Source organism: Montipora foliosa, chromosome 1, assembly GCF_036669935.1.
Source record: "Montipora foliosa isolate CH-2021 chromosome 1, ASM3666993v2, whole genome shotgun sequence".
Classification (NCBI taxonomy): Eukaryota; Metazoa; Cnidaria; class Anthozoa; order Scleractinia; family Acroporidae; genus Montipora; species Montipora foliosa.
The window spans coordinates 65,008,371-65,029,839 of NC_090869.1; the positions used below are offsets into that span (position 1 = coordinate 65,008,371).

Genomic DNA, 21,469 nt, shown 5'->3' on the forward strand with positions numbered 1-21,469 from the left:
CATACAAATAAACAGTTCGGCTAAATATTGAGTTCCCTCCTCTTTATTTTCACATTTCACGAGTAAAAGATACAGCCCCGTGGCTAGCTAGTGTGACATCTAAAGAATGGAAAAATCCGCTTTCAGTTCTCATGCCTGTGGGGGAGGTATTTCTTCTATGTAGATGCGGGACACTGAATTCCACCCAGTGAATGCATCCGCAACAACCGGGAAACCCACACACCGACCGACCCAGAATCCCACGCGCACCGTGCCCTTGTGAATTTTTTCGCACACTCCTTCAATGTGGCGAGGGCGGTGTAAATTTTTCAATTTGCTTCCCTTTCCATATCTCATGAAGATCACGCCATCAATGGCTGCCGGGGATGAGCATTCTACTCCGTTGAAGGTAAAATACCATCGACTGCAGCAATTATCACAGCTATATATGCGAAGATTCCCATCCCAGTACACTTGCAGCGCAGTTTGGTTAGACGTTTTCTTGAAAATGCATTCCTGTTAAAACCAATAAGACATCTAAAAGGCAGGGTCAAAATTGTAGTGCATAGGCGACGAATCCTTGCTTACATTTTTTGCCTCATTAACCTAGTGCATCACGTAATGAGCTGCCACTGAAAATTTGAACCCCATATTGACATCATCTTTGAGCAATAATGACTCAAAATTTTAAACTTTTACAAAAAATGTGTGGATCATTGGTACCTTATTAGCCATCAGTTTTTGTTGGCTTCTAACTGGCGTACTATCGAGGCTAGAAGGCTTAAAATTAAACATTTAGCTACGTTAGGAAAATTTCATTACATGCATCTGACGCTGTGCTGCTCTGTACATAAGAGAAGACATTTAAAAAATGGGTTCAAGAAAACAATTTTTTTTGCCTTTTGAAGTCAATTTGTCCATAGCATGACGCCATCTGGGAGCATGCAAACTCTTACTGTTAATGAAACAAGTGGCGTTCTATGCTTGTTGTAATATTATTTATACCGAGCCTCTTTTGGGGTCCTTTCCAGATAGATGCCTCAAGGCTTAACTATACGGTGCCAACCTCTGCATCATGGAGGCCAGACCCTGGCGCTATGTTCGCTATGTTTCCATTGTGGTCCTTACTATTTCTAAGCCTTTAATTTCCTCCTATCAGCTTGATAGCCCTTTGCATTTTTGTGGAAAACATCACATAACATCAAAAACGTCTTTCGGTGTCGGTTACGGAGGTTGTTTGTAATAGAAGCAGTTGTGACAACAGCGTATCAAAACTCACCCTGAGCAATCCAGTGTCCTTTTGATCATTTATGCTCTTAAAGATGCACTGTTTCCAGCTACGGCTCAATGAACCTGCAGGGCCCTGGAGGCCTTGTGGTCCTTGTGGACCAGGGAGACCTTGTCTTCCAGCATCACCTTTGTCGCCCTTCTCTCCCCGTGGACCTTGTTTTCCTTGAGCACCTTCATCACCTTTGCCTCCTGGGGGGCCCCTAGCTCCGGGTAATCCCGTGGATCCCGCTTGTCCAGGGATTCCAGGAATCCCAGGAATTCCTGGCATGCCGCAACAAGGGCTGCTGGTACAATATGTTGGTTGAGTCTCCTTGGGAGCAAGGCAAAGCGTAAAAACAAAATTTCGGATGTAATTTATTCACCACTTTTCCTACTTTCAATCACAAAAGCCAGATAAATTAATTAAAGGAATTATTGCTGCCGCAGTGAATGGGCCTGAAGCGAACGAACGAGGCAGCTCTCTAATCGGGAGAAGAGCATATTTTTCTTCGAAACGCAGGGGATTGTGGTCAAAGGCGCAAAGAATTGTGGTTATGCGCGAATGGAGAATTAAGATGGGCGGTATGATCATTAGAGCCTGCTCTGTTTCCCATTTCAAAGTTTACATTGTGCTTCACCAAAATACCTCCCTTCAATTCTATACTGTTGTATCGCGCTTGATCGACAAAATTGATTTCAAAGGAATCTTTGGTTCCTGGCTCTTAGAGCAGACGAATATCATTTGAGATACTTTCTTCTGCGAATTCAGTCTGAGAACGTAGTAATTCGAAGAAGGAAAGTTTGTTGTTGTTTTGTTTGTTGGGCGAAAATAAAAAAGAGACATGCATGTTGGGGAGCATGGATGGCGCAGTGGTGAGAGCATAGGCCTCCCACCAACGTGGCCCGGGTTCAATTCCCAGACTCGGCGTCTTACGTGGGTTAAGTTTGTTGGTTCTCTACTCTTCTCCGACAGGTTTTTCTCCGGGTACTCCGGTTATCCCCTCTCAGCAAAAACCAATATGATTTAGTCATATGTATTAACTTGAATTGATTTCATTTGTGCACGACCCCACAAGCTATTCAGCTTTAAACATTATCTTGTTAAGATAAAGCGACATTAGTGAAATTCAGATTAGGTAAACGTTCTTAATTCAACATAACTAATATAACTAAATAAACTTTTGCAGCTGATGACTTTGCCTAAGGTAAAATAGACCTCGCACGAGAGCATAAAAGGCGAATTAATTGTAACTTCTCACGTACAGTTTTTTGTTTCGTTTTTTTTTTATGGACAAAATCAGGAAAATAAGTAAACTACGGAAAGAAAAATGGGGGTCACTGAGCATTCAAGAGAGTAAGGTCGCTGAGGTCGAAGCTCTAAAAGCGATTGCCTATTCGCACTGTCACGTCATTGCGTGACATTTCCGAGACCTGGGTCCACAGCTATCCCATGATGCCACACGCTTTCATTCTTTTGGAAAATGTTTGCGCCTTAAGCATCATATTTACACAACTGTATTTACCTTCGTGGTCTGCGATGTATAACGTGTGCGTGACATGCGCGAAAAAATGCGCAATAGCAATGGGCGAGAACGTCCTTCATTAAGGCATGGGCCCCAACCGAGTGATCTAACTTCTGAAGGTTTAGTAATAACAACATAAGACTTTCGTGGACTAATAACGTCACAAACGTTTATACAGTGATGTGGATGACGTATACAAATGGTCACATGACTTGTTACGGCCACAAAATTCAAAATAAAAAACGGCAACAGTTTATGCTAAAATGTCTTTCACTTCGCTACCATTAGATTAGTCAAAATTGTGAAAGAAAACGAACTGTGCTTGGCCTTCGTTAAATATGTCTTTAGTTTTGGAAATATACGGCATTTTGTACTAGTGCCAAGTCCCCTGTGGAAAGTGATTTCCCTTTTTCGGACTTTTATTCAAAATTATCTTGAAATGTCCAAGCACAGAAACGATGTACTCAATAGTGCTAACATCATAAAGGTACATCCAGCTACTAGAAAATGATAAAAAGTGTTGCCGTTTAGCTGAGATTTCTGTGCTAAAAATAACTTTGACATGTCACGTGATAATATAACATCCTATATAGCAGTCAATGTTTCACATCTTATTGCTACTAACGATGTCTCAAAGTTATTTCGTGTTATATAAAATGGATCAATAGTTAGACCACCCCCTCACTTATTTTCATAAAATAGATCAACTTACTCTGCTTTACTTACCGTGTCATTGGTGTTCGAGTCACTTCCATTCGCCGCAAAACACACCGACATCAGAATTGCCAATGGTAACCAAAACATAATGTTAAGTGGTATACGGATATCGATCGATGACCTGTAAATCCCTGTGGATGTTAAAATTCAAAGATTCGAATGACTTAGATGACGACATGTATTGCAAAACTTGACGCGCGTTTCAGCTTTGATGCGGATTTTCTAACCTAGTTGTCCCTTAGTTGCGCGCAGGTTTCTTGTCCAACGGGAATCCCTCTAACAACAGTCTACGCATGGCATCACTCTCTGGGGTAACTGGAACAACGTGGATCATATAAAATCACTGGAAGCATTACACAACAAGGCTGGAAGAATAATTTTTAAGCTGCCATGGAACACACCATCAAAAAAAGTTATAGGAGCTACTCACCGGGACTCGATTTATATGTACAAATTAAGGGTGAAAAAAACTAATCTATGTGATATATATCCAACTGTAATAGTTATTGTACAAAAAACGCACGAAACGAGTACAAATATTCCACGATATTGTACAGTTAGTTATTTGTACATTTGGTTATTGTACAGTAGAGAACCGGTTTGGCTAGTTTAGTTGTTGACTTTGCCCCGTACGCACAAATCTGTCGCACGTTCTCGATTGTTTACAAATCATTTGCTAAAAATCTAGTGCAAAAAAAAGGTTGGATAATAAATAGCTTATTAGACTGACGGTTTAGTGTGTAGTAAGGCTTAGAATACTCGTTTGTATTTTGACTCCCCCTAACGGGCTCGTCGAAATACAGCACAACTCGTAAAAATACTCAGCGTTACAACTACGATTTTTCTCTGTCCTTGGGTGTGATACATTAAAGTAAGTTCCTGATGCTGTTGATCAGCGAAGGTTCTTAATTAAATCCACCAGCCATCACATTTACAGCGGTGTAAGGCCTGCACTTGATTTCTGTCACATATATACATACACGCTACTGAGGACAACACTCATTTATTATTATACAACGTAATCAGCGATAATACGCCCTCAATGATGTCAGATTTAGTTATAACGCGAGATAGAACATACAATCTTAGAGCTAAGACACAAGAACGGTCGTCAACCCTCGATTTTCCCAATTTTTTTGTTTAAAGAATTCAATTCGGTATTTTCGACAATTGTATAGAAAAGTGAGATCCGATGCTTTACAGTGCGACGCGCCTTACCGTGGCCACCTAACAAAGTTTTTTAAAACTTCACGCCTCCTTGCAAAGTTCGAACGTTGGTAAGTTGAACACCGTTCCATGGGTTGTTGAGTTAACGTACTTACACTTAGTTGTCAAATTTGAAAGTTCGTTGGGTGGCCACGGTAAGGCGCGTTGCCCTATAATCAGGGAGTTGAGCTTTAACTTACTTAACAGTGTATCAGTTCAGTCAGTACCTAAAAGTACCTAAAAAAAAATGACAGATTTTAAGTTTTAAATGTTGAATTATGAATTTTATCTTCTGCCCTTAATGTGTATGTTGATGGTTTGCATCTGAAGTCACGGAGACCATTTTTGTGCAAAGAACAATGCAGTAAAATGTCCTTTGGGAAATTGACTCTATCTATTAGTATACAAAACGTGTTGCCCATTATCTATTGTTTTGTACATCAATATGGCCGTGTTATCATGTGGATGCAGATCAAGATCTGGAATAACCTATGTTGTCAACATAGGTAGTTTTTAAGATTTTATTTCCTGTTTTGTATCTATCATAGTTAAGACTAACTTCTTCTTTTAATAAAGGATAGGAGCAAATTTCAAAACTAACCCAGAACACCTCAAATTGACACAAGGATAGAAGGTGAAGTAAAAGTAAGTTTATTTCATTTATTTCTCACGCTGTAAACTAGGACTAACCCATTTTTACTGGCATTTCATGTTTTCCATATAAACCCTACAAATCGTTAGGTAAGTTGACTGAGCATTCGAATTGTGTTTGGGTCGCCTGTGGTCGTTGTTGCTTGAACTCTCCATTGTCGAAACCCCGAATTTATGGCAAATCTTTCGATTCTTGATCTTGTCTTCGCTGTTTCTTCCTTTGACATGGTAGATATTAGTTTAAAATGCTCAAGGAAGGAGGGTAACCCTGGTTGAATGTTTATGTGTTTAATTCTGTGACTTTAGATAAATAAGCTCTTTGTAATATACCCGAATAAGACAATAAAATGCTCAATTTTACACTCGAAACGATGCAACGATACAAAATGATCAAATAATGTCAAAAAAACTCAAACCTCACAAGGTTCTTACGATGTGCTATTCACAGCGTGACTTCCTTCAGGACACAGGTAGCCACTATTATAACAATCTAGGCAATTTCCTTTTTTTAATTCTTTTTTGTTCGTCGTAGCTTTCGTAGTCACAAATTGCAGTGTGTTTTTTAAATTCCTGTATCCCGCGAGGTGTATTTGAAGCGACCTGAAAAGATTTTCCTGTCCTCGACTTGTCCTCGGGATCTCTCGCCTCAGGAGCCCGACGTCACTGCGCCATCAAAGCGTCCCTTAACCATTGCTGGAAAGTTAAAACTTTATTCCGTGTTCTTTTAATTTTTCAGTTTGGAATCCTTCCCGCCCGCGATTATTGACACAGTGACCTCACATTTGAAGGTATTTGATAAAGTAGACAGATGATTTTTCTTTGATAACGGAAAGCGTTAAAGGCAAGGAGAATTTTCTACGTTATTTCTCGATCATCGTTGTTGTGTGTTCCACTGTGAACATTATTGCATAGAACGAATACTCCAATCGACCTGTTCCTCGCGAACCACGGTTTGTTCAGTCGTTCCAAAACATTTTGTGAATCGAATCAGTATGTTCAAGTGTCCATTGTGCCAAATATTTTGTGAATCGCCGGAGCAAGTGTGTTCAGTCGGCCATTGTGCTAAGCATTTATCAATCGAACGAGTGTGTTCATTTTTCCATTGTGATTCAACACCTCGGTGTTTAATATTAGAAAGCTCTGTTTGGGAATTCCAACGCCATATATTCCTCCCAATACAGGAATCAAAATCGTGAAAAGAACATTAGGAAAACGCCTTTAACAACAAAATACAAAACGAAATCGAGTTAAAGAAAAAGAAGTATAATATGTATACAAATATAGGCAGGAGGGACTAGCAGCGAACCACATGGTCGCCCCAGTTAAGAAATTTTGCCGAGTACTGGTTTTTCAATAAACAAACAGAAAACACAATAACCGCCGCCACGAAACATTGAAACAGGGAAAACTCCATAAAATAAACAGGTTGTTTCATGTTAACACGCTTTCAGCAGTCAAGTTGAAGAGGCATAAAATTTGGGACAGATTCTTTATTGGAAATTCGAGCGTATCTTGGAAAAGAAGCTTCTACCTTAATTCTGGGACTTCGGGATGGCAGTCGTGTAACAATCCATAGTTTTTATTTAATTTCCTGCAAAATTGCTCATGGATCGCAATCGAATTCTCCCTTTTTGTGGGCGTGAAATTTCCATTGCAGAATTTCCACAGTTCAATACAGTGTTTAATACTGATCTACCCGAGAGGACGAAAACCATGCTTCCCCGCTACATTAAAAGGAATATATTTGGCAGCACGCCCAATGTGCGTTTCTTGGGAGGCATAGCTGATGGTGGAAAAAGCTACTGGAGAGAAAAAGTAAGCTAATTAAAAAGGAGGCGTGAGTGCAAATGTTACCCCACTCAGAGAGGCATAATGTAAAATGACCTGAAAAAAATGACAAGATCGAGTGCGTGCGTGCTAACGCAAAACGCATCAAAAGGCCGAGTTCCATAGCGGTGTGAGAAAAAAACAGCAGCCGAGTGCATTGGACACACCTAACCTACTCGGTGGTCGAAAGGATTGTACACCCGTATGGTACAACAACCAAAGCGGGTATAATAAATAACATCGGAAACACTGTGCCATCAGGCGGATATGCTCACATGATATAAGAAGTTCAGTGTGAACAGCGTGGAATGTTGCAGCCAAAAAGTCAGGAACGTGTCAGATTCCAACTGAAGGCTGATTGAAGGCTTTTATTAGAAGAAAAAAAGCCTTAAACAACCAAATACAAAACGAATCAAATACAACAAGACATATTACTCTAATTGTTTTACACACAAAGCGAACGAATGAAGCGGTCGATCTCCAGTCCGTATTTCAAAGAATCTCACCTTTTTATCCCGACATTCCTCAAAAAGCTTTAGTAAAAGTGAATTATGATAGTATTGCTGTGCTGATTGTTGAGGCTACATTAGAGGAGCGGGTATCTAAGTATCCCACATCCCATTAATTTTTGGCCTAAATATTCTGTATCCCGTTAATTCCTGTGCCAGTTCGGTTTTTCAAATATCCTGTATCCCGTTAATTTTCCCCGAAATATCCCGTATCCCTATAATTTTTTTACCTAAATATCCCGTATCCTGATAAGCCCTGATAACCCCTATTTCTGTTTTTAAAACAAATAACTTGTTAAATTACAGATTTGTCTTTCTGGTAATCTTTGCCACTTTCCGAAGTTTCCCCTAGTTGTAATTCACTGTAAATGGACAATTTGTGTTAAATGTTTGTGCATCCCACGGATGATATTCACGTGAATAAATTATATGAGCAATCCTCAGCTCCAGGGTAACCCGATCGGCGTTGTAAACAAGTTGAAAAAGGCAATAAAATATTAAATGTACAAGGATAACCCTAACTATAGGGTTTTCTTTCCTTCTTGTATACAGGCCCAGGCTTAAGATGTTTGGGTTGTTAGAGTACTGAAGGGTTTCCCCTACACTTCTTTCTTTCGTTGCAACAGAAGAGATCACAGGCGAGGCTTCTTAATTTGTTACTCCTATAAGAATGGTGTGTGGTATGAAGAAATAATTTCAAGTATATATGTTGCAGCTTTTACAATGAGCCTTGTGGCACTTGCGTAATGGAATGGAATGCAGTCTCTCCTCTTGACTGTTTAATTTCCCAAAACAAAGCATTCCATAATTACTCGGGCTTTCCAGGGAAATCGCCCGATGTCAAATTTTGGCTTCGTCTTTTTTCTTTTGTGTTCGGTCACAAATCGCACTCAAGGCAGAAATGCGCATGCGCGAAGTTAACCAAAGCGCATACTTGGCCAATCCCTTTCCCAGAACCTCCGTTACTCTTGTCCAGCGGAACGGGCGCGGTAGGCTCTGGAATAATTCAAAACCGGTCCGGTTGAATAAGTGCGCAAGCGTCAGGGGAGGCGGTCAGAAATTAAGAAAAACATCTGGAGTTCACCTTGCCATGAAAGCGCTTACTTTTCACTGAAGTTAATACGCTTGAAACGTTTAAACTGCGGAGAATCAAAAATAACAAGAGACATTTTTGTCAATCGAAACAGATTTCAGTATCTGGTGTCACGCAAATGACAATTCGGAAATTTAAAAAGCTGTATTTTAAAAACAAAAAACGTTATGGAACTGGCAAGTTGTAAAAGGGGCATTATTCCTGTAAGGAATGATGCCATTTATGTCGTCGACTTTGACCTCTTCGGGTCACGAGATGCCCTGGGCCAGAAAAATGAGCCAATCATAGATAAGGGCGGAGTAAGGATAGGTCTAGTTAAGGGATTGTGATCTCCGTGACTGACGCTCTTAGCTGTACTTTCACGGAGTAAATTTGGATTATCAAGACTTTTCAGGCAAGTTTTGTTCTGCTCAAGTTCTGTTTTTTTTTTTTTTTTTTTTTTCAAATAGGGCTTTATTCTCGCTAAACGCTTTGCATGGCTCCACCCCGGGTATTGATTCTTGGCCACTCCTTCATCCGCCGTTTAAACACTTTATGGCCTTTCATCCAGAACTTGACGCCAATTTTCTCATTACCGAAAACTGCGAAATTAAATGCCATGGTGTTGGCTGTAGAACTATTGCAAAAGTTCGTGCCTTTGATTGATTTAACAGTGGTTGAGTCTTGTCTGCCACATATTGTAATTGTACAGCTGGGATCAAACGATCTCGTACACGCTGACCCGTTGTCGATAGCTTCTGCTATTGAGGATTTAGTCACTTTACTCCATGGCCGCTTTCAGGTCAAACGTGCTTGCGTTTGCCAAACTGTTTACCAAGAATCGAGCCCTATGTATAATAAACGCGTTCGCGATTTGGTCAAGTACTTGAAGGTCCTGCCAGAGCCACTCCCGTACTCTTTTTATTGGAGGCACAGGGATTTTTGGAATACCAAGGTTAGCCGTTATTCCAGCGATGGCGTTCATTTAAACTCGCGCGGCCATTATCGACTTTTTAGGAGCCTCAGAGGGGCCGTTTTAAGACGCCTGCATTCCTTACACAATGAGGGCATTTAACCAATCGTAATCTCTCATTAGTGAAAAGATTTTCTATTTATTTGCTATTGATTTGCCAGTTCCTTGCAGTTTATGTTCACCAAGGCCGGGGATCGACATAAAGAGATTTATTTCTGATCATCTTCAACCTCGTATAGATAAAAATCCAGAAGTAAGCACAATTTTGAGTTCAGAATTAGAAAATGGTAGAAAATGAATACCGTTTTTCAACAGCCAATTAAATATGGCCTTTTTAGGATTTGATCGGTGGCTCTCTTTCCCAACCGCTGGTCAAGGGAACGATGACTTTGGGAACGACAGTAATACGTGGCATTGAGTCTTTTTATGACGCGCTCACGACGTTTAACGTGCAAACGTGGTATTGAACGAAAATAGCGTCCTTAAAAGTAAGTCCGAATATGGTGTCTAATACGCTCAAACCGCACATAAATGCACACACCGTTCGCCGTAGACCCACACTAAAAGATGTTGCGCGTTTTAATTCGGAAGTGGTGGGTCCGCGTACTTTACGAGAGGTCACTTCACGAGCAAACATTTATGAGGCAACATAACGAGAATCATTGCCGTTTATCTAACCTTAAAAAATAAAATAATAATCTAGCCGACATCTCTACTTTTTTTTTTTTTTTTTGTCTTTCAAGCTCTTCAGTTTTCATTTGAAGTTCGACATCACGAAAGCCCGAGTTTACGGGGATATGGGTCTAGTTTACCAAGTAAATTCTACATTAAGTACTGTTCATCCTTTTGTTATTGACAAAAAGTGTAGGGGATCCATGCATCCATTCGAATGTACTGATTCAACATGATTGACGCCGTGTTCAAGTCCTGCGTAAACTTAAAAATTTAATAATTGTGCTTTGATCATTGAAACACCAAGAAGACTTAAGATTAAAAATTGCCTTCTTTGTTCTGAGGACTTCATATCAGCAATTCGAAAAAGGAGTTTGAAATACAATGACTTCAACAAAATATAAAATGTCCCTTAAATTAATATATAGCGATTAGTGTTAATTAGAGCCTGATGATAAATTGTAGTCTGATTTAAGTTCGTGACATATTCGTGACTAGTTTCAAAATTCTGACAGAAAAAGAGAACACTGCAGCGCTTTCAAAAATTTGCGCTACATTTTTCAGTGTTGTGAATCGCAACTTTGTGGACGATTTTTTTGCTTTTCTTTTTGCGCAGGAAAGGTTATCTTTTTAGCTTAGAGATAGAAACATTGGTTTTCACATAACTGCGAATGATCTCTGCCAGACTGAAAATTTTCCAGATAGAATTCCTCGTGCTTCCAAAGAGCTAAAGTTGAAAACACCTTTAGACATCGCACAGATTCTCGCGACGGCTCAAACTTTTTATTAGCCCCAGTTTTCCGAAAAGTGCACAGTTTATCACGGTCGTACATTTTCGAACGAAAATTTAAAAGCGCAACACGATAAGCGGGAGTTACTACCAATAATTTTTATTGATCGAAGCCTCTGATCCAAAAGTACGAAAGCTTAAATGAGACCGATCACCGTAGACAACTTGGGGTCGAAAAGGCTTCGAGATAGTAGCAGCGGATTAGATATCTTTTTGATGGTAAAAGCTAGCAGAGGGGGAATTCAAAATGTGTGGAATTTAGCGGTAGGCGAACTTTTCGAACATTTAAATACAAATCAAAGGGACTGAATGAAGCATGAACAAAAAGTGCGGAAGGCGAAAATGAACAACAACCTGTGTGTTTACATAAAGAGTAAATTATTAAAAGATACCTTTCTTCTATCTGCTATCTTTTCTTCCTTGAAAACTTCCCGTTGTCTACTTCTGTGCACGCGATAAATGCTGTGAAAGTCCGAGCAGACCAGCCGCAGCTTTTTACTTGCATCAATTCCGTTTTGGCCGCCATTTTGTAAAAAATCTTTGAAGTTACCATAATAACTTAACGTTCGTTATCAGTTTCCTCTTTCTATGTCATAACAACAGGCTTGGATTCCCAGTTGTTTTCCCGCGAAAGTTTAAGTTTTGGAGGAAACGGTGCCGGCGTTTTTCGCAAAACAACCGCAAAACTACGCGATCAACGCCGAACATAGTTCATTTTTTATGATCCGTTGAAACGCGATTATTTAGTATTTTCAGTACAGATCTTGATTCTTTATTTCATTTTAATGTGATTTTGATCACAATTTTTTCCCTTTTTCGTTATGGCGCACAGTGGCCACGAGACAACAGACACAGAGAATATCCCAGAATGGGCCATTGTGCATCCACTGATGGTAAATGTGATTCCACCCTCTGTGACATCTACAGAACGTGTTTATACTATTGCAATTGTTTGTGAAGCATTCTGGATTTGGAAAGATTTATAATCTGAACCTAGAAACTATTTTGAAGCTTTAAATTCTTCATTGAAGCCCCTTGGCTACAAGATCAGTGACAATGAAGAAAAAAGAATTGGAATCAGGCTTGGAGTGGAAACACGGTACCTTCATTCAAAAGTTGCAAACGAAAAAAATGTCAAAAAGACCTGGTATCAGATCAGACTAACAAGAAGAGGCATTATGAAGCGGAAACAACACCTTCAGTCCTTTCTTAGTGTGTGCAATAAACGTTTGCTTAGTGCAACTGCAAGACATGCTGGAAAACGTCCGTCAGAGCAATTTGCAGTTAATTTTTTTGCAGACTATTTATTTAAAGAAGAAACGAGTGAATTTTACTCAAGAGCGTGTTTGTTATCTTTGAACTGAATTTATTACCAAAGCTTAAAAAACTAAAAGTTCTCAAAATGGGACAGGACATTACAAAGTAATTAAACGTGTGAACGTGTGAGCCAAACAACAGCCTCTGCTGCCGCAACATGTGGATGACCCCTCAAATGGTCTTAAGGTCGCCCCACTTGAAAAAAAATAACTGGAACGCTGCAGTTCAATACCACCCAATTCAGTGCCTTTTTTTGAGTGTAACGCGCACCACAGACAACCCAGTGTAAGCTTTTTGGAGCGTCTAGTTGAAATAACAAATGAGTAACTTGAAAATCAAAATAACTTCATGGCACAGCTAGAGTAATAATTTGCCACGAAACAAAATTCAAGAATAATTACAAGGGGAAGACAATATGTTAATACAAATTAAGTAACAGGGAGAAAAGAAAAAAAATTCAACTAATATTGACAACGATTAAGTGGCGGGGAGACCGAAAAGAAACTAGAAAGCTTCAAACTTTTCGATAATCCAACCGCGAGGTGATTAGAGCGGTTTTTAATTGAGTGTCGAAAGTAATTAGCGAATTGGTTTGGTTTATGATTACTTCACTCAGTGATTGATTCAAAGTTCTCGCGCCACTTTTTCAACCAATCAGAAGTGAAACCAAAACCAATTGTGGCTCGCGCGTGCACATTTTCCCGTGCTTTGTGTAGGCTTTTGTGTAATTACTTCGAGTTCTGATTGGTTTACTGGATTGTCTCCGTCCTTTTTGATTGGCCAAAGTAATTACTTTGGTTTTGGTTTTATGACGCTTGATTGAAACTCTCTCTATAACACTCAAGCACTAATTTTGCAAATGGCCACTGCGCGATATCTAAATTAACACTGAGCAGAGCCTGATTCAAATTAAATTAACAGACTATTTGGCTCACTCAAACTTTTTAGAGTTCTAGATTTCTGTTGACAATTTTTCTTCTGGAATAATTCGATAACCAGCTGTTCGCGAAACGAGCCGGCGCTCGGGGACGAACGAAAACTGGACTCGAGTTGGCGGAAATCGAGCCTACGGTCGAGCCATCACCAATGATATTTTCCAGTGAATTTGGTTACAAATGCTGATTCACTAAGTTACTTTTTTCTATTGTAAGGCTTTTCCTGTATAAAAAGGAACTCAGTGAAGACCTAGCACCATCAGGTAGTATTGATTCATCGATAAATCAAAAAGAATTTTTTTAAGGGTGCGGAGCAAAGAAGCCAATGAATCTTTGCCTTAAGTGGATTCACCAGCTTCTTTGTTAAACGATGGTTGGAGTGATCTTGGATCACTGATCCTGTACCAGATCATTCCAAAGGAACACAACCTAAGACCATAGGTGTTCCAGAAGGTAATGTTCTAGATCGCCTAGTTATGTTTAAGGACGGTGCCTACTAATTCAAAGATATTTTTGCCCAGTTTTACTAAATATGCTGGAAAAGCAGATCGTAACAAGTGTTACTGAAATCCAAAAAGAAAACCGGGGGTAACCACGCATTTTTCGAAGATGATTAATCAACAATATTTGTAAAAGCTTTAAAATACAAAGAAATGTATGGCAGTCTTTTCCAAATTGAAGCTTAATTATCTCTGGAAAATGCATGGTTATCCCCAATTTTCTTTTTGAATAGCAAGATCACTTGCTAAGTTTTGCTTTTTTCCCCCGGTTTTAAACCGCACAAATTTATCCCTGTATTAATAAGCATCATCTATAGGACATCCGAGTATCTCGAGATGCGCAGAACGAATGCGCAATAACAATGCTGGGCACCGTCCTTAAGTTGTCAATAGGGAATTTAAGATCTACGACGGCGACGGTCGACGAAAACGTCACCTCTAATATAACTCTCCTTTATCATAAGTCTTTCGCGATTATTCAGTCTCTTTCACGTCCTACAATGTGGGCGAAGTATCCTAAAAACAAATTGGTACGAGCGTTTTCAGAGTTAAAATAGAGAATAAAGGATTCTCTGTTGCATGCTCACGTTGTCGTCAAAACTTCAAATTTGGTGATTTCACGTCGTCGTTATGCAGAGGACCGTTAAGATACTTGCTAAAATCCGTGCTGCACCTGCAGCACGATTATTTATGCTCTTTTAACCAATGATATTATTCCCTATTAGGGAATTTAAGAAACGACGACGGCTACGATTACGACTACGCCACAAAGCAATAATATAATCGTGCTGCACGTGCAGCACGGATTTTAGCAAGTATTCAATTAATCAATAGGTGGAGATAATTGAGTGGTTGCGTCTCTTCCCAGTACTTGGTTTTTTTTTTTGACTGACTCCTTTTTTTCAAACTAAGAAGGCTGACGTGATGAGACATTTCTTTTTTTAAAACGGAAAACTATTCTCGCTTGAATTAACACTTCCTGTTTATGTGCGTATCACGAGACAGGGACTCTTAAGAGACTTGAATTCAATTAATCAATAGGTGGAGATAATTGAGTGGTTGCGTCCCTTCGCAGTACTTCGTTTTTTTTTTTTTTGACTGACTCTTTTTTTTCAAACTAAGAAAGCTGACGTGATGAGACATTTCTTTTTTTAAAACGGAAAACTATTCTCGCTTGAATTAACACTTCCTGTTTATGTGCGTATCACGAGACAGGGACTCTTAACCCTTTAAGCCCCGAGGGGTTCCCCATTGACGAGTAAAATCGTCTGGCGTTAGACAGAGTAAAATCTATAAGTGCCATTTGGCACTATCGGGGCTGAAAGGGTTAAACGGGGACATAGTTTTTGGATGCTGTGAGCTTAACCCTTTAAGCCCCGAGGGGTTCCCCATTGACGAGTAAAATCGTCTGGCGTTAGACAGAGTAAAATCTATAAGTGCCATTTGGCACTATCGGGGCTGAAAGGGTTAAGAGACTTGAATTCAATTAATCAATAGGTGGAGACAAAGGCAAGCTGACTGCCGTTACGCATCGTTTCCGGGAGTGATTGGTTATGCCAAAAACTTGAGTGTAGCTAAACAGTTGACCGATTGAAGTATTTACAAGGCTAAAAAAATGTTTTTTTTTTTCTGATGTTGACCTTAGTGTCGAAAACGTTCCGTTTTTTAATTTTTTGCATAAATTTTTTAGCCTGGTAAATGCTTCATTTTAAGCCTAAGCGAACTTTATGGATAGTTTACTGATTATTCTAATAGTATCATGTAACTAGTTATGACTGGCTGAAAGATAAAAGAGCCTTAATTATGAAAAAAAAACTGTAGCAACAAGAAACTATTTCAAAAAAATAGAACTAGTGCTTCGTTTCCGGAATGGTAAGGGCAGGAGAAAAGATAAAATACTGTAGTGTGGGTTACTCGGTACGTCATAGTTGTTTCGCTTGGTCTGTTGAAACCCTCGAGATAAAATAGGCTTTCTGAACGGTGAGAAGCGTGATAGCGAGTATAAAGTCTACAAATACCTATTTCACCTTCAAATGCCACTGCGTAACATTTCAAATTCCGTTTTCCGTGAATCTTCTGTTACTTGTGTTACATGTGAACCTCAGCAGCTACTAGCTTTACAATAACTGGCTCCTTGTTAAGCCAATTTATTAATGTGACTTCCTAGTGCGAAGATTGGCTGTTTATATACTTGAGGCGTATAATACTTCTGGGCGACTTTGGGCAATTTGATTTAATGCGTCGTTCAGTTCTTCCCGTATTAAAGGATGAGAGAGAGACGCATAGGTCGCCTGGACGAACTAAATCGTCAAATGCTTCTTCAAAGACGAACTAAATTAAACGATTTAATTCGTCCACACGTATAATGCGTCTCTCGCCCGTCTTTATACGGGACGAATTGAATGACGCATTAAATTAAATTGCCCAAAGTCGCCCAGACGTATTATAATATGTCTCTAGAATAAAAGCAGCCATGCTTACATTACTCTCTAACACGAAGAGAGATGACTTTGGGGTTTTCCTCAATATATCGCTTTAATCTAATCCAAAATCATTTATATAGTAGAACCTTCATATTTATGACCCATTCCCTTTGCTTTCGTGTTTAATTTGTCAGCATTAAGATTGTTTTGATTGGCCACTCTACCTCACTGTGTAACTAGTCCACCCCGAAGTCAAAATAGATATGTTTCGTTTCTGAGGAAACGAAACAAAAAGTCATCAAACTTAAAAGGAGTCTTCAGACAGCACTCTAAGCATGAGCTGTTTAAATTAAGCCAACAGACTGAATGGCTCACTATTTTGTCAGAGATAGTTAAAAATTTCCTGTTTTGATCAGGCTGTTTATCAGGCGTTTTAACTTTTCAGTCAACACACAAATAGCAAGTAAGTTGGGATGATTTTATGGCTTGAAAATGGTAAGTGTTAAAACTAACGTAAGATTATAGTCTTTGGAGCATTAGCTCTGTTACCCGCCTAACAAGTTTCACTAAAGGCCGCTGCAATTCTTCACAACGGAATGTCAAGTTTCTAAATGTTAGCGTCATTAACTAATACGGAAAAAAAGATGAAATTTAAGAACTCACATTCAAATTTACTGTTACTGCCAGAAATATTCCAAACAAATGTTTCTGTACAGTATACAAGAATTTGGTTTATCAACGGAGTTGATAATGTAAATTGACCACCGTACAGAGATTCTAAAAGCTGACGTTTCGAGCGTTAGCCCTTCGTCAGAGCGAATCGAGGGATTATGGGTTACGTGTAGTTTTTATAGTAGAGTAGGAGCTACGCTATTGGTGGTAACATGGCAACGTGAAAAGTAGGAATATACTAGTTAAATGAAAAGCGTTCGTTAATACCGTGAGGATTAAGGGTGCCGATTTGAAAGATGAATTTTTGTTCCAGATTCTTGCGGCTTTCCGTCGTACCTAGATGTAGGGAAAGACCGCAGATAGCCATGTGTTTTTTGGAGTGGTTAGGCAGATTAAAATGGCGAGCGACTGGCTTACATGCATCCTTGTCATTCTTCTCAACATCGCGAAGGTGTTCGCGGAATCGGTCACCTAGTCGTCTACCTGTCTCACCAATGTATAATTTATTGCATAACGTACAGGTTATGCAATAAATGACATTTGCGGAGGTACATGTGAAACGATCGGTGATCTTAACAGATCGCTTAGGTCCCGATATCTTGCTAGTGTTAACAATGAAAAGACAAGTTTTGCATCGTGAGCGCGCGCATTTGAAAGTGCCGGGTTGCTCGTTGGTTTTGAGCGCGCTTCTAACTAAAAAGTTGCCTACGTTTTTGTCGCGTTTGAATGAAATAAGTGGAGGTTGCGAAAAGATTCTACCAGTCTCGGGATCATTTTGGAGTAATTTAAAATTACTAAGAATGATGCTTTTGACTGCGTGATTATGAGGATGGAAAGTGAGGGTGAATGGAATTCTGTCATTCTTATCTTTCTGTGACGTTTGTAGTGACGACTGTCGATCAAATTGTTGGGCGCGATGATGGCCCGCTTTGACCACAGAGACAGGATAGCCACGTTTTTCGAAGAACTGGCACATCTCCTCTGATTTGCTGGAAAAATCGGAGTCATCACTACATAGACGTCGAAGTCTAAGAAATTGAGAATAAGGAATGGAGTTCTTGACATGTGATGGATGTGACGCGTACGATGAATACAACAAATAACTGTGTGAATCTGTAGGTTTGTAGTGCACACTAGTACATAGCACGTTGCCTCTAATAGAAACTTTGATATCTAGGAAAGCCAATGAAGTTTCCGAAATTTCCCAGGTATATTTAAGAGCCGGATGAAAAGAGTTGACGGAGGTTATAAATTGATCGAGTTCTTCTCTGCTGGATGAAATAGCGCCGATGCAGTCGTCGATGTAGCGGCCGTAGAGTTCAGGTTTGGGGCCGTTGTACTGATTAAAAAATTGGTGTTCAACATATCCTACAAAAAGATTGGCATAGCTAGGTCCCATTCTTGTGCCCATCGCTACACCATTAATTTGTTTGTAATAGTTGCCGGCGAATGAAAAACAGTTAAGCGTTAAAACTAGTTCGGCAAGGCGGAGGAGCGTTTCCGAGCTAGGTTCTTTGACAGTGCGTTGATCGAAAAAGTGTTTAAGTGCTTGAAGACCTTCGCTGTTAGGAATGACTGTGTATAGAGATGTAATGTCCATGGTGAAAATAAGTTTGTCTTGGCCGGAGAAATTGAAATCGCGGAAAATTTGTAGTGCGTGTGTACTGTCTTTAATGTATGATGGCAAAGATTTGACGATAGGCGTCATAATCCTGTCTAAGTAGCTAGAAATGAGTTCGGTGGGGCAACTACAGGCAGAAACGATAGGTCGACCTGGGTTGTTGGGTTTGTGAATTTTAGGCAAGAAGTAAATGCACGAAGTTCTAGGGGTGTTGATGATGAGATTACTGGCAGTGTCCGGTAATTCTTGATTAACTATAAGATTTTGAATGGTGTCTTTGACAAGTTTTTGATTGTTGGAGGTGAGATCTTTAGGGATTTTGGCATAAAACGAGGTATCCGAAAGTTGCCGCAAAGCTTCTTTTTGGTAAAGGTCGGACCGCCAAACAATTCTATTAGAGGCAACGTGCTATGTACTAGTGTGCACTACAAACCTACTGATTCACACAGTTATTTGTTGTATTCATCGTCACATCCATCACATGTCAAGAACTCCATTCCCTATTCTCAATTTCTTAGACTTCGACGTCTATGTAGTGATGACTCCGATTTTTCCAGCAAATTAGAGGAGATGTGCCAGTTCTTCGAAAAACGTGGCTATCCTGTCTCTGTGGTCAAAGCGGGCCATCATCGCGCCCAACAATTTGATCGACAGTCGTCACTACAAACGTCACAGAAAGATAAGAATGACAGAATTCCATTCACCCTCACTTTCCATCCTCATAATCACGCAGTCAAAAGCATCATTCTTAGTAATTTTAAATTACTCCAAAATGATCCCGAGACTGGTAGAATCTTTTCGCAACCTCCACTTATTTCATTCAAACGCGACAAAAACGTAGGCAACTTTTTAGTTAGAAGCGCGCTCAAAACCAACGAGCAACCCGGCACTTTCAAATGCGCGCGCTCACGATGCAAAACTTGTCTTTTCATTGTTAACACTAGCAAGATATCGGGACCTAAGCGATCTGTTAAGATCACCGATCGTTTCACATGTACCTCCGCAAATGTCATTTATTGTATAACCTGTACGTTATGCAATAAATTATACATTGGTGAGACAGGTAGACGACTAGGTGACCGATTCCGCGAACACCTTCGCGATGTTGAGAAGAATGACAAGGATGCATCTAAGCCAGTCGCTCGCCATTTTAATCTGCCTAACCACTCCAAAAAACACATGGCTATCTGCGGCCTTTCCCTACATCTAGGTACGACGGAAAGCCGCAAGAATCTGGAACAAAAATTCATCTTTCAAATCGGCACCCTTAATCCTCACGGTATTAACGAACGCTTTTCATTTAACTAATATATTCCTACTTTTCACGTTGCCATGTTACCACCAATAGCGTAGCTCCTACTCTACTATAAAAACTACACGTAACCCATAATCCCTCGATTCGCTCTGACGAAGGGCTAACGCTCGAAACGTCAGCTTTTAGAATCTCTGTACGGTGGTCAATTTACATTATCAACTCCGTTGATAAACCAAATTCTTGTATACTACTTCCCCACCGACGCAGCACCACAGTTTCTTTAGAAACTACCCCTTCATTTCTGTACAGTAGCCGAGGATCACTCAGGATGGTTTGTTGGAGCAGCACTTGCATGTAAACACTGGGACAGTACTTTGTATGACTATTCATTTACAGAGACTTTTGTAGGAAAAAACTCGTTTCTTCTTTTGGAAAAATGTTCTCCACAACTTATTGAAACTTACTTAGTGTTAGTGAGGAAGAAGGTTATGGGTGGAAAAAGTAACATTTCTTGTTGAATTTAGCACTAACCTTGGACTTTTGTGCCCCGATCGTTTGACGAGCTTCGTGCAATTAGATGTAGTTGAAAGGAAGGTAGTAGCTTTTGTCGGACAAGTATCTGACGACAGTGTCAATCAAAATAATAGATTGATCAGAACGGGAAATCAAATTAACTTCCTGTGCATGGGCATACGTGCCTCGGATGCTCGATTGACTTTTCAGATCGTACGCGGCTATTCACTATACTGTCACCTGGGTTAGAATAAAATAATTTGATCCAGGAATTTAAAGATAGCGATCTGAACAAAAAAATAATTGATCTTTTTGAGAGATCATTGACTAAGCAGCCTAGTTGACAACAAGGAGCAAAGATTTGCATTCAATTAAAAAGGGCCACATAATTCATTAACAATTTTCCTCGAGTTTCTTTTTCTTGGAGCAACTTCAGCAAATAAAAATGACTTTAAATCACAGGAAATAACTGTTACAGTCAAGTCAATTTAACATATTTTCAAAGAAAGCTTTTGTATCCGAAAGAAATAAGTTTTAGAACCGCCTAGTCTTGTTTTTGATTTCGATTGTTTCAAGTAGCTATTATGGAATACCCCTGAGCATCCCATAATGTCTTTCGAAATAATAGAAATCAAAATGGCCGCCGTATCTGCAAAAAGGCCCATGCTCTTGAGTGTTCAGGTTGTTGTTTCTCGAAAGTCCCGAAACGTTACGGGCAATTTTCGGGTGTCGCAATTCCCTTTTGTAACTCAAGAACAGAGAGCATTTAATTCGTCAAACTTCACACTTATTTTTCTTTTTGTTACCTTGAAAACATGTTAAAAGATCGGCTTTCCGAAACGAGCGGTTGGCAATTTCACAAATGGTTTTCGGGACTTTCGAGAAACGGGCCCCAGGTACGGTTTGGAAAATATATTTTTCTTGCATATTTCGCTGGTTTCAATCCAGGTTTAACATAATATAGCTGTAGTTATTCAAGCCAAGCATTGGAGGGATATAAACTTAAAGCTGAGTGTTTATTTTCAATTTGTTTAGGGCTGCTTTT

At 39.7% G+C, this 21,469-nt stretch overlaps 1 protein-coding gene across 1 annotated transcript in view; it reads right to left on the reverse strand.

The window, feature by feature from the left end:
* Nucleotides 1-25: 25 nt before the first annotated feature.
* LOC138005024 (collagen triple helix repeat-containing protein 1-like) overlaps nucleotides 26-21,469 on the reverse strand; it is a 24,588-nt gene continuing 3,144 nt past the window's right edge. The window contains exons 2-4 of the mRNA XM_068851318.1: nucleotides 3,498-3,619; nucleotides 1,259-1,579; nucleotides 26-495 (exon numbers count right to left, since the gene is read on the reverse strand). Coding sequence (XP_068707419.1) covers nucleotides 130-495; nucleotides 1,259-1,579; nucleotides 3,498-3,575 — 765 coding nt within the window. The 5' untranslated portion in view covers nucleotides 3,576-3,619 and the 3' untranslated portion in view covers nucleotides 26-129. The remainder of the gene's footprint in view (nucleotides 496-1,258; nucleotides 1,580-3,497; nucleotides 3,620-21,469) is intronic.